Source organism: Oncorhynchus mykiss, chromosome 12 (genome assembly GCF_057628025.1).
Source record: "Oncorhynchus mykiss isolate SJ-2025 chromosome 12, ASM5762802v1, whole genome shotgun sequence".
Classification (NCBI taxonomy): Eukaryota; Metazoa; Chordata; class Actinopteri; order Salmoniformes; family Salmonidae; genus Oncorhynchus; species Oncorhynchus mykiss.
This window is the reverse complement of record NC_143033.1, coordinates 21634234-21645176: the sequence shown is the minus strand read 5'-3', so window position 1 is coordinate 21645176 and position 10943 is coordinate 21634234. Positions and strand designations below refer to the sequence as shown.

Genomic DNA, 10943 nt, shown 5'->3' with positions numbered 1-10943 from the left:
AACGTAACAAAATATGGGAAAAGTCAAGGGGTCTGAATACTTTCCCGAATGCACTGTATTTTCAACATAATTTTGCTTACTGGGAAGGCATAACAGAAACATGGACAGAATATTGACAGAAGCATAAAATGTCTTGAGTAGGCTAGTCAAGGAATTTGACATGAAATTAGTGTAAATTATCTGACGATAGACAGCACAGGCCTATAGAAGTTCAATATCATCAGATACATTTTTTGTCAATCTTATGTACTGTCATTTAATCCATAGCTTCCAACTGTAACTTAATTTGAGAGTGATTATTCGCCAGCCCCATCCAACCATCAATTCACTACACAAAGTGGCAGGGTCAATTTGTCGAAATTACAGATTGTGCCATGCCTTCAAAGGGAAGATTTTTTTGGGTAGCCTGCCCTATGCAAATTCGTCTGTCTCAAAAGTGGGCGGGTATTTCTGACGTAACGAACCAGCGACAACTCAAGCTGACTTCCTGCTTTGAGGCTAGGAAGAGAATGCTCGATAGCCTTCCACATATTTTCCAAAAATTACTCTGAGGTATGTCTGAAATTATGTTTTTAAAAGCAAATAATTTGTTTTACATAAAGGTTAATAACCGATCTAAATACCTGTTGCTATTTACACTTTAAAATTAAAGGGGGAGTAGACTATAGCTAATGTTCGCATGGACGGAAACAACAAAAGAGGACTAAAGTTAGCTAGCTAGCTCGAACTAGAGTTGAACGTCGCTACCAAGCTAGCCAGTTAATCGTTCACGCATTGTAGTGTTTTAACACATGTTCGGACCTAGCGAACTGTAGATATAACGTCTAGTTAATCGAATACAATATATATATTATATTCAAAATCATGTTTTGTCAAATGCAAACACATAGCTAGCTAACGAACATTAGTATTATGACTCCATTGGGTTCTCGAGAGCTAACACATAGGTAACCATGTTGTTAGCTTAGCATGCTAACTTTATTTAGCGGGCTGACTTGTTTCTGACTGTGTACTTGTAACTGCCAGACCTTGGATGCATTCCAAACACTTAAGACACACCCTATCCCCTCAGCCCTCAAAGTAAGTGGACACTTTTGATGACGTATGACGAGTATACACTTGCAGTGTGAGGGGGGAAGGAATTAGTTTTAAATGGACCGCCCTTGCCCGGAAATTCGTCACTTATTCTTGCCGAGAAGATTGTGTTTTCAGCCACGTGTGGGTGCTTTATATATGCTACGGTCATTTATTACTGCATGTCTATTACCTATATAATTATTATTATACGCCTACTGTATGACAGCTAGCAAATTAATTAGCTAACTAACGTTAGCCTGCCTAACTACTTCTGAAGAAGGAAAATGTTTATTTCTACAATTTCCTAAAGCTAACCTAACAAAAGCATCATTACTTTTATGAAACGTGTTGGCATTAGTAGCACAATTTTTAACTTATTTACATTCGCTTTTACTTACACTTGTATGTTGACTCCATATTGACGTTAAGGTTTTAAGTTTTGGCAGACTTTTCTTAGCGGATGTATGTATAATCGTAGAAAATTGAATTATGGGGCGTGTCAGGCCCCGAAGTGAACATAATTGTACACTCGCAAACTCCATTAAAAACGAGGACTGGGCGGTTTACTTGCAAATTTCCCCTGCTAGACCGCGGGGATTCCTCCAAGGACTGAGGGTTTAGGGCTGTCTACTTTGAGTTTGAAGCGCAACCTTTCTTTAGAATTTGCGTTCTAGTAAAATAACTGTAGCCTGCCTGTTTTTGCTACAGAACCTATTGAAGTGGTTTGTTATATGTCATATTGAAGGAAGGTCAGTAGTACCAGAAATACATGAAATGTCTTAATGAAAGTATTTCTGGTAGTACTAGCTAGTTAGCCACTAACTAGTGCATGTTCAAAATACTTCGGATAGATAGTTGTATAATTTGAGTCCAAGGCATTCATCAGCGTTACCCTGTGTTCTAAAGCTTTCAGACTCTGGTCCAAGGTGCTGTGCAGATTATATTGAACTCAACATGTACTACTCCTGCTCCACAAAGATTCTAGATTTTTCCAAATTAAAGCATTAGAAGAGGATGGATTGGGACTAGGATTAGGATACGGATTCTATACAATTTTTTTTGTATGCAATTTAAAAGCATTAGAAGAGGACGGACTAGGATTTGGATTAGGATACGGATTCTATAACTTTTTTTTATTAATTTAAAGCATTAGAAGAGGATGGATTGGGACTAGGATTAGGATACGGATAATCCGTATCCACCATTGTTCTTGGAATCGATCAGTGAGTTTGAAGCCTGCAGGTGCCTTCGGTTTATTTTAGCAGGGCCTAACCAATACCAACAATGACTGATGGAAGGATCTACGTGGGAAATCTTCCAATGGACGCCCAGGAGAAGGACATAGAGGATCTCTTCTTCAAATATGGAAAAATCCGGGATATCGAACTAAAGAATAACAGGGGAACCATCCCTTTTGCTTTTGTTCGCTTCGATGATCCACGGTGAGTTCCAGGGATGATCTAGTGCGTGTACAAGTCCAATCACAATTCCTGGCTGTTTGGCAAGCTGTTCTCCTCTGATTTAGTAACATCACCAGGGACTGACCTCAGGGAACGGATGGAGAAGGCGTTGCCAAGTGTATTTCCCTTAGGCAAGTAAGTAAGGAGTTCTGTGCTCTCTTCTCTTAGGGATGCGGAAGACGCGGTCTATGGAAGGAATGGATATGGATTCGGAGACTCCAAGCTGCGTGTAGAATACCCTCGCTCCTCTGGTGCCAAATTTAGTGGCCCTATGGGAGAAGGAGGTCCTAGGGGGAGGTTTGGGCCCCCAACTCGGAGATCTGAGTTCCGGGTGATAGTGACTGGTAGGTGGACGTTCTGAGTCGTAGGAAGTGTTATTTTTGTCTCTCTCTCTCTTGGCGGACTGGAAGTCAAGGGGACTAAGTGGAGGTCAAGTCAGCTGCCCAAAACAAACACGAGCAAAACAATAAAAACTCAAAACTGATCATGTTGACTGCATAAACCCAAACACCTGGCCATAGTGACTGGTAGGTGTATGTTTTATAAATTTTAGATTTTGCCATTGCTTGGAGGTATTTCGCTATTGTATCTAGGGCCGGGGCGATACCAGTATCGCGGTACTCATTCGTGTTGTGGCAAGGAAACAACACAAAGCGGATCTTTAGGGAAACAGCCAGAATGTTGAAAACAAACATCGTCACCCGGAGTCACATTTATTTTCCTAGCTATAGCACACTATTTTAAATACAGCAGGTTTTTTAAAGGACTAAAGGGTTATCTGGATACTGGTATCGTCCTGACCCCAACTGTATCGATGTTGTATATCCTCTAGTATAGCTAGAAGAGCTTATTTCTTAGGTTTCAACACAACTGGCAGTCAGATAGTACTTTTCTTTCAAATCAAGGGAAAATATTAGTACTGTGACTGACTATTTCCATACTTATACTATCCCTCAACTTTGGCTGAAATGTAAATACAAATGTGAATTGGGTACATGCCACCTGAAACAGGTCTATCGAAACTTTACTTGAAAACCCATATTTGATGGCATAAAAAAAATATCACTCTTCCACTCCAACAAGCAAGAGCTTTTGGTAAAATGACAATGTGCTGTTTCTCCTCCCAGGCTTGCCCCAAACCGGGAGCTGGCAGGATCTGAAAGACCACATGCGTGAGGCAGGGGATGTTTGTTTCGCCGACGTGCAGCGAGATGGTGAAGGAGTGGTGGAGTTTGTTCGTCGGGAGGACATGGAATACGCCCTGCGCAGACTGGACGGGACTGAGTTCCGTTCCCATCAAGTGAGTACACCTTTCCACGGTAAAACAAGACAAATATGAGTGCATTTGCGAGTCAAATCAAGCTTATTTAAGCTCATGAAGGAAAATGGGTCATCTTTCATTTGCTTTGTCTCTCAGGGGGAGACGGCAAACATTCGTGTCCACGGAGAACGTGGTGCCAGTTACGGTCGCTCGCGGTCTCGCTCCAGATCCCCCCGAGGGCGTGGCTACTCACCACCTCCTTACCAAAGCAGAGGGTCCCCTCCACAGCGCTACCAGTCACCCCCACGCCGCCTTGTGTCGCGCCATAGCCCCCCAGCAAGGCGACACCCAGTACCGTACCATAGCCCGCCCCCACGCCACTATCGATAGACCAGCTGGCCATTCACAAGAGGGCACTGATGATTAGGCGCAGTTTAATTATTATTTTTATCCCAGATCTCAAATAATTGTCCCCCTTTTGCTTGCTATGTACATTCCTTTATCAGTCACCCCTGCCCTCCTGTTGGCCTTAATATTGTTGATTTCCTTAAGCTTCAGCTCCCCATGTCAGGTCACTAGTCAGCTCAGTTCTGATGTCTGGTGAGACCATTTGTTAACATGCCAATTAACTGGTCTTGCTGCTCAAGTACATGTATGAACATTATCAGTTTGATGAACACTGCCCTGAGAAGTGCGACACCCAACAAAAACTAAATGTGAACATCTGCCTGCATCGTCTATTCCTTTTAAATGAATTGTGTGTGTGAACCTCTAAGAATGAATGAATATGTTTGGAAATTGATTTTGATTGTAATCTGGTAAACCTCTGTGAAAATCCCATGTTTTATTTTAAAGAAATATTGAACTTTAGCCAGTTCATTCCTCTGTTTTTGTAACCTGTGGTGTCTATATGCAAGCATTTTGTTTTCAATTAAAACACTGAAACAAACCCAACACCTGTACTCAATGGTTTGTCACATTGCATATTAGGTTTCCTGTGACACAGGTTACATCCACAGAGCTAAAAATATTACTTGGCAGTAATGGAACATGATTCTCCTATTTATTGCTTTGTCAACGTACATGTCAATCACAGCATTACATTGCATCATACACAGAGAAAAAACACTTGACAACTGAAGTGCAATGGAGCTAAGAGTGAGACAGACAAAACATCTGCTCTTCCACAGTGTAAACCAAATAAATGTCCTTGTATGATGTTTGAGCTTTCTCTTCTAGCCCAATGCTTCCACATTAATGCCTTCTTCAGTTGTCTTGAGGGACATTAAGCCAGGACACTCTTACAGTAGACATCATAGTCCTTTACAATGAATGAGTATCTGATGTGACCACCACTTTACATGCATCTTGCAACCATGGATATTTATTGGCCTGACCCAAATGACTGGATTCATGGCTTCCACTTGTAATCCATGCCCAACATACAAATTACAATACCCATCATGTAATTTAGCATGTTGGATCCTTCATATGAATGCTCATTAGTCTCCACATTAGGACAGCGACCTTAAACAAAACCCAATCCAAGATAAAAGGGTGGAAACCCTGTCCATGGCAAGCCCAGTGAGCAATGCAAGTGCTCCTCCATCACATCTGTCAGCTGTCTGGTTTGTCTTTATTGGGGCCCATGAATTCTACACCATCAATGGGAATGTTCTTTTCTTTGATGGCCTTCTGCAAATACAAGCACAACATATGTAGTTGTATCATTAGATTAGACACTTGCATCCAACATTTAAAAATACTAAATAATAATGGATTCTGAGAAGACAATAGGCCTATATCATGAATTAAGGATATTTATTTCCAATACATAGATGTCCTTAAGTCAATGTTTTATAACAAAGTAGCTAAATGTCCCCTTGCGTCTGTGCTCCAGTCCATTGAATAATATACTTCTTCTGGGGCCTAATATCATGACAGCTGACACAATGGTGTTGCATCATGGCTGTTTTGGTTACCTAAAAGTAAGGTACAGCATCAATGAGTGGTGATTATGAGCAGATAGATAGCTAACAACATTTGTCCGTGTTTGATAAAAATGTATTTACCTGGACACAATGCTGATATTTCTTGAACATTTCGGTACAGGGATCACTGCTTCGATCTTCCTTCAAGAATTTCTCAGCAAACCAACGGTTAAAACACTGGTCATATTCCCGTTTTAGGTCAGTGCAGCCCTCTCCAACACTATTCATCTTCAAGACAATAAGCATAGAACATATGAGAATAAGAAATACTGAAGGAATAAAGTTTACGGTCAATTATTTCAGTTTAAAGTGTCTCTTCCGTACAGCTCGCTTGACTTTCCTTGAACCATGTGGTCTGATTGGCCAGACAGCACTGCGTATATTGATGACGTAATTGAACAAGCGACACATCGTAAATCTAGACCACGGCCAGAAGGGGCTAATTTGTGGGGCTTGCGAAGCAAAAGCTCCAACTTCAATCTTCGACGTACTTATTATTATTATTATTATTAATTAGCACGATACTCCTCTTACACAGTTCAAACTAGAAACGCCGTTCAAACTTTAAAACGTGCAGGGCGGCCATGCTTGAGTTTATTGTATACTGTTTTTTTTAATATATATATTTTTAAATGTTAAACATTTGCTCTTTTTTGTTTTTCATCCCCTTGTATGGGACTTCCTCAATATTCTAAAAGGCCACATTGTGAAATCAATTACAATTTACATTCACTGTAAATGCAATAATGGAACTTTTGACACAAATCAGCTACTTTGACCATTTTGCAACGACTTAAACAAAAAGTTAGAGCATTTACATCTTTGTCTACTTCTCTGCTGCTCAAATCTGGCGTATGAAGGTAAAATTATATTTGAATAAAAAAGTTACAGCTGTTTTAGTAACCACATCAACATTTTCTCTAACTTGTGTAAACTGCTGTTTCGACCACTACCCCAAAAAGTTTGACAAAACAAATTAGACGGTGTGAAATCTTTGTCTACTTCTGTTGTTCATATCTGTTCTCGTAACCATAATATTCACATTACCAGATTTTCTCCCAACTTTTCCCAAGCAACTGACATTTTGACCACTCCCCCAACAAGTCAGACAAAAACATTGAGGGTATGAAATCTTTCCCTACTTCTCTGCTTTTCAAATCTGAAAACGGATTAGGAAAAGTGTCTACCAATCTGTAGATCTGTAGCTTATTTTAAACCCGTCAACTGCTCTCTTTCTAGCTGCAGTAAGTCAACAGCTGCAAATTCCAGTTCCAGAGGTCGACCGATTATGATTTTTCAACGCAGATACCGATTATTGGAGGACCAAAAAAGCCGATACCGATTAATCGGTCGATTATTTATTTATTTGTAATAATGACAATTACAACAATACTGAATTAACACTTATTTTAACTTAATATAATACATCAATACAATCAATTTAGCCTCAAGTAAATAATGAAACATGTTCAATTTGGTTTAAATAATGCAAAAACAAAGTGTTGGAAAAGAAAGTAAAAGTGCAATATGTGCTATGTAAGAAAGCTAACGTTTCAGTTCCTTGCTCAGAACATGATAACATATGAAAGCTGATGGTTCCTTTTAACATGAGTCTTCAATATTCCCAGGTAAGAAGTTTTAGGTTGTAGTTATTATAGGAATTATAGGACTATTTCCCTATATACCATTTGTATTTCATTAACCTTTGACTATTGGATGTTCTTATAGGCACTTTAGTATTGCCAGTGTAACAGTATAGCTTCCGTCCCTCTCCTCGCTCCTCCCTGGGCTCGAACCAGCAACACAACGACAACAGCCACCATCAAAGCAGCGTTATCCATGCAGAGCAAGGGGAACAACTACTAGAGGGCTCAGAGCGAGTGACGTTTGAAACGCTATTAGCGTGCGTTAACTAGCTAGCCATTTCACTTCGGTTACACCAGCCTCATCTCGGGTGTTGATAGGCTTGAAGTCATAAACAGTGCAATGCTTGACGCACAACGAAGAGCTGCTGGCAAAACGCACTAAAGTGCTGTTTGAATGAATGTTTAAGCGCCTGCTTCTGTCTACCGCTCAGTCAGATACTTAGATGCTTGTATGCTCAGTCAGATTATATGCAACACAGGACATGCTAGATAATATCTAGTAATATCATCAACCATGTGTAGTTAACTAGGGATTCTGATTTTAATTTTAATTTTACCCCTTTTTCTTCCCAATTTCGTGGTATCCATTAATAGTTACTATCTTGTCTCATCGCTACAACTCCCGTACGGGCTCGGGAGAGACGAAGGTTGAAAGTCATGCGTCCTCCGATACACAACCCAACCAAGCCGCACTGCTTCTTAACACAGCGCGCATCCAACCCGGAAGCCAGCCGCACCAATGTGTCGGAGGAAACACCGTGCACCTGGCAACCTTGGTTAGCACACACTGCGCCCGGCCTGCCACAGGAGTCGCTGGTGTGCAACATCCCTACCGGCCAAGCCCTCCCTAACCCGGACGACTCTAGGCCAATTGACCTCCCGGGCGCGAACCCAGTCTCTGATGGCACAGTGCCCTTAACCACTGCGCCACCTGGGAGGCCAACTAGTGATTATGATTGATTGTTTTTTATAAGATACGTTTAATGCTAGCTAGCAACTTACCTTGGCTTACTGCCTTACCTTGGCTTACTGTTTGCGTAACAGGCAGTCTCCTTGTGGAGTGCAACGAGAGAGAGGCAGGTCGTTATTGCTTTGGACAAGTTAACTGTAAGGTTGCAAGATTGGATCCCCCGAGCTGACAATGTGAAAATCTGTCGTTCTGCCCCTGAACGAGGCAGCTAACCCACCGTTCCTAGGCTGTCATTGAAAATAAGAATGTTTTCTTAACTGACTTGCATAGTTAAATAACGGTATATATATTTTTTTAAATGGCAAATCGGTGCCCAAAAATACCGATTTCCGATTGTTATGAAAACTTGAAATCGGCCCTAATTAATCGGCCATTCCGATTAATCGGTCGACCTCTAGTTTGGACACACCTACTCATTCAAGGGTTTTTCTTTATTTTACCATTTGAACTATGAAATAACACATATGGAATCATGTAGTAACCAAAAAAGTGACTTTAGATTCTTCAAAGTAGCCACCTTTTGCCTTGATGACAGCATTGCACACTCTTGGCATTCAGGGGATGAAGGATTTTGGGGGATGAAGGCTAGAGAAGAAGGGAAGAGAACATCTTTCAGCTACCCTTTTACATTTATCGATGGAAAGAAAATTGATTGCCAGGACCTCAAGTGAATGTCATGAGACTACTGAATGTTTTGAAAACACTGTGCTCAGGTATATAGCCACATTGACTTGAAATCGATGTTGTCCTATTCTTTCTAAGTGATATGAAAACAATAAGTTGATTTTCATTCTTACATTCACCCGTTTTATATCACCAGGTTCATAAATGTGAATACAGGTTCATCATATTGATTCTTTCTTTCTCTCTCATCTCGGAGGACCTGAGCCCTAGGACCATGCCTCAGGAGTACCTGGCCTGATGACTCCTTGCTGTCCCCAGTCCACCTGGCTGTGTTGCTGCTCCAGTTTCAACTGTTCTGCCTGCGGCTATGGAATCCTGACCTGTCCCAGACCTGCTGTTTTCAACTTTCTAGAGACAGCAGGAGCGGTAGAGATACTCTGAATGATCGGCTATGAAAAGCCAACTGACATTTACTCCTGAGGTGCTGACCTGTTGCACCCTCGGCATCCAACTGTGATTATTATTATTTGACCCTGCTGGTCAACTATGACCATTTGAACATCTTGGCCATGTTCTGTTATAATCTCCACCCAGCACAGCCAGAAGAGGACAGGCCACCCCTCATAGCCTGGTTCCTCTCTAGGTTTCTTCCTAGGTTTTGGCCTTTTTAGGGAGTTTTTCCTAGCCACCGTGCTTCTACACCTGCATTGGTTACTGTTTGGGGTTTTAGGCTTGGTTTTTGTACAGCACTTTGAGATATCAGCTGATGTAAGAAGGGCTTTATAAATTTGATTTGATTTGATCACCACTACCTTGGTTTATTGTAGTCCAGTTCTTTCTCTAAGCTCAGGTTACCATACTAGCTACCTAACTTACTAGTTCAAATAGTTAACAAGTTATTCATATCACTACACTATTTGTTTTATTATTGTTCTTTTTTTTCTTCAAGTTATACATTTTGAATTCAATGCACTAAATATTGTATCTCTAAATGCCAGGGTTTTACAAAACATAACTAAAAGAAAAACACTTTTTTTAATGTTCTAAATACTCTAATGCATATCTCATTCTACTCCAGGAAATTCACTCCTGCGATTCAGATTCTAGTTTTTGGAAATCACAATGGGGAAATAATGTTTATTAGTCATGGGTCTAATCACTTAGCTGGTACTATGATATTGCTTCATGTAGAGGCAATATTTCAGAGTCATGTGTGTCCAAAGATGGGAGATGGGTTATATTGATCTCCAAACTAGATAATGCTTGTTTTATTATATGCCATGTTGGATCTTGCTGATAAGCTTACTGAGCTGCAAAACAAGTATACAAATAAATGGCTTATAATAGCTGGAGACTTTAATTAAACTCCTGATAACTTTTTAGATAGATTTCCACCTAGAATAGCTCAAATATCAAAGTGACATTATCACTTCATTTTGCAGTAAACTGACAGTGGTTGATACATGCCATTTCTTTAATTCAAACTTAAACAAATACACCTGGTGCAATAGGTCAATGATGATCAGATCCAAAATTGATCTGTTTCTCATTTCTCCCCCACTTTCACAGTATATACAGGAAGTAAATCATAAACATTCTCCTTCGACTGATCATAAAATTATATTATTGAAGTTAGAATGTTCTTAAAAATCCAGTGGCATTCTAGCATACTGGAAACTTAATAATTCACTCCTAAATGATCCAGCCTTTAACAAGAGCATAAATAACTTCATAATTGTCACGTTCTGACCTTAGTTCTTTTGTTATGTCTTTGTTTTAGTATGGTCAGGGCGTGAGTTGGGTGGGTTGTCTATGTTCGTTTTTCTATGATTTGTTATTTCTGTGTTTGGCCTGGTATGGTTTCTCAATCAGAGGCAGCTGTCAATCGTTGTCCCTGATTGAGAACCATACTTA

The 10943-nt window shown here is 40.3% G+C and overlaps 2 protein-coding genes and 1 long non-coding RNA gene across 9 annotated transcripts; 2 read left to right on the top strand and 1 right to left on the bottom strand.

Annotated features, from left to right (window-relative positions):
* Nucleotides 1-432: 432 nt before the first annotated feature.
* LOC110537166 (serine/arginine-rich splicing factor 9) lies at nucleotides 433-4752 on the top strand. Of its 7 annotated transcripts, none has more exons than XM_021623000.3 (5): nucleotides 433-552; nucleotides 2340-2519; nucleotides 2706-2881; nucleotides 3665-3837; nucleotides 3955-4752. In XM_021623000.3, exons 2-5 carry the CDS (start codon nucleotides 2362-2364, stop codon nucleotides 4186-4188), a joined length of 741 nt encoding a protein of 246 aa, XP_021478675.1. In that variant the 5' UTR covers nucleotides 433-552; nucleotides 2340-2361; the 3' UTR covers nucleotides 4189-4752. The 7 variants fall into 7 exon arrangements, with proteins under 7 accessions (XP_021478675.1, XP_090048108.1, XP_021478677.1 ...); XM_021623002.3 differs by having other exon boundaries at nucleotides 439-552; nucleotides 2343-2519; XM_021623001.3 differs by having other exon boundaries at nucleotides 453-552; nucleotides 1984-2519.
* Nucleotides 4753-5160: 408 nt separating this feature from the next.
* On the bottom strand, nucleotides 5161-6166 carry LOC110537167 (TP53-regulated inhibitor of apoptosis 1). Its single transcript, XM_036937180.2, has 2 exons — nucleotides 5871-6166; nucleotides 5161-5493 (listed from the first exon to the last, which is right to left on the bottom strand). Exons 1-2 carry the CDS (start codon nucleotides 6033-6035, stop codon nucleotides 5416-5418), a joined length of 243 nt encoding a protein of 80 aa, XP_036793075.1. The 5' UTR covers nucleotides 6036-6166; the 3' UTR covers nucleotides 5161-5415.
* A 27-nt stretch (nucleotides 6167-6193) lies between these two features.
* LOC149979098 (uncharacterized) lies at nucleotides 6194-10489 on the top strand. Its single transcript, XR_016484933.1, has 2 exons — nucleotides 6194-6649; nucleotides 9286-10489. It is a non-coding gene; the product is annotated as an uncharacterized LOC149979098 (long non-coding RNA).
* Nucleotides 10490-10943: the final 454 nt, after the last annotated feature.

Coding starts and splice junctions, on each gene's coding strand:
- LOC110537166 (XM_021623000.3), top strand. CDS start 2,362: ATGACTGATGGAAGGATCTACGTGGGAAATCTTCCAATGGACGCCCAG. Junction 2,882..3,664: donor GTTCCGGGTGATAGTGACTG/GTAGGTGGACGT, acceptor TTCTCCTCCCAG/GCTTGCCCCAAACCGGGAGC. Junction 3,838..3,954: donor CTGAGTTCCGTTCCCATCAA/GTGAGTACACCT, acceptor TTTGTCTCTCAG/GGGGAGACGGCAAACATTCG.
- LOC110537167 (XM_036937180.2), bottom strand. CDS start 6,035: ATGCTTATTGTCTTGAAGATGAATAGTGTTGGAGAGGGCTGCACTGAC. Junction 5,494..5,870: donor AATATCAGCATTGTGTCCAG/GTAAATACATTT, acceptor TTGTATTTGCAG/AAGGCCATCAAAGAAAAGAA.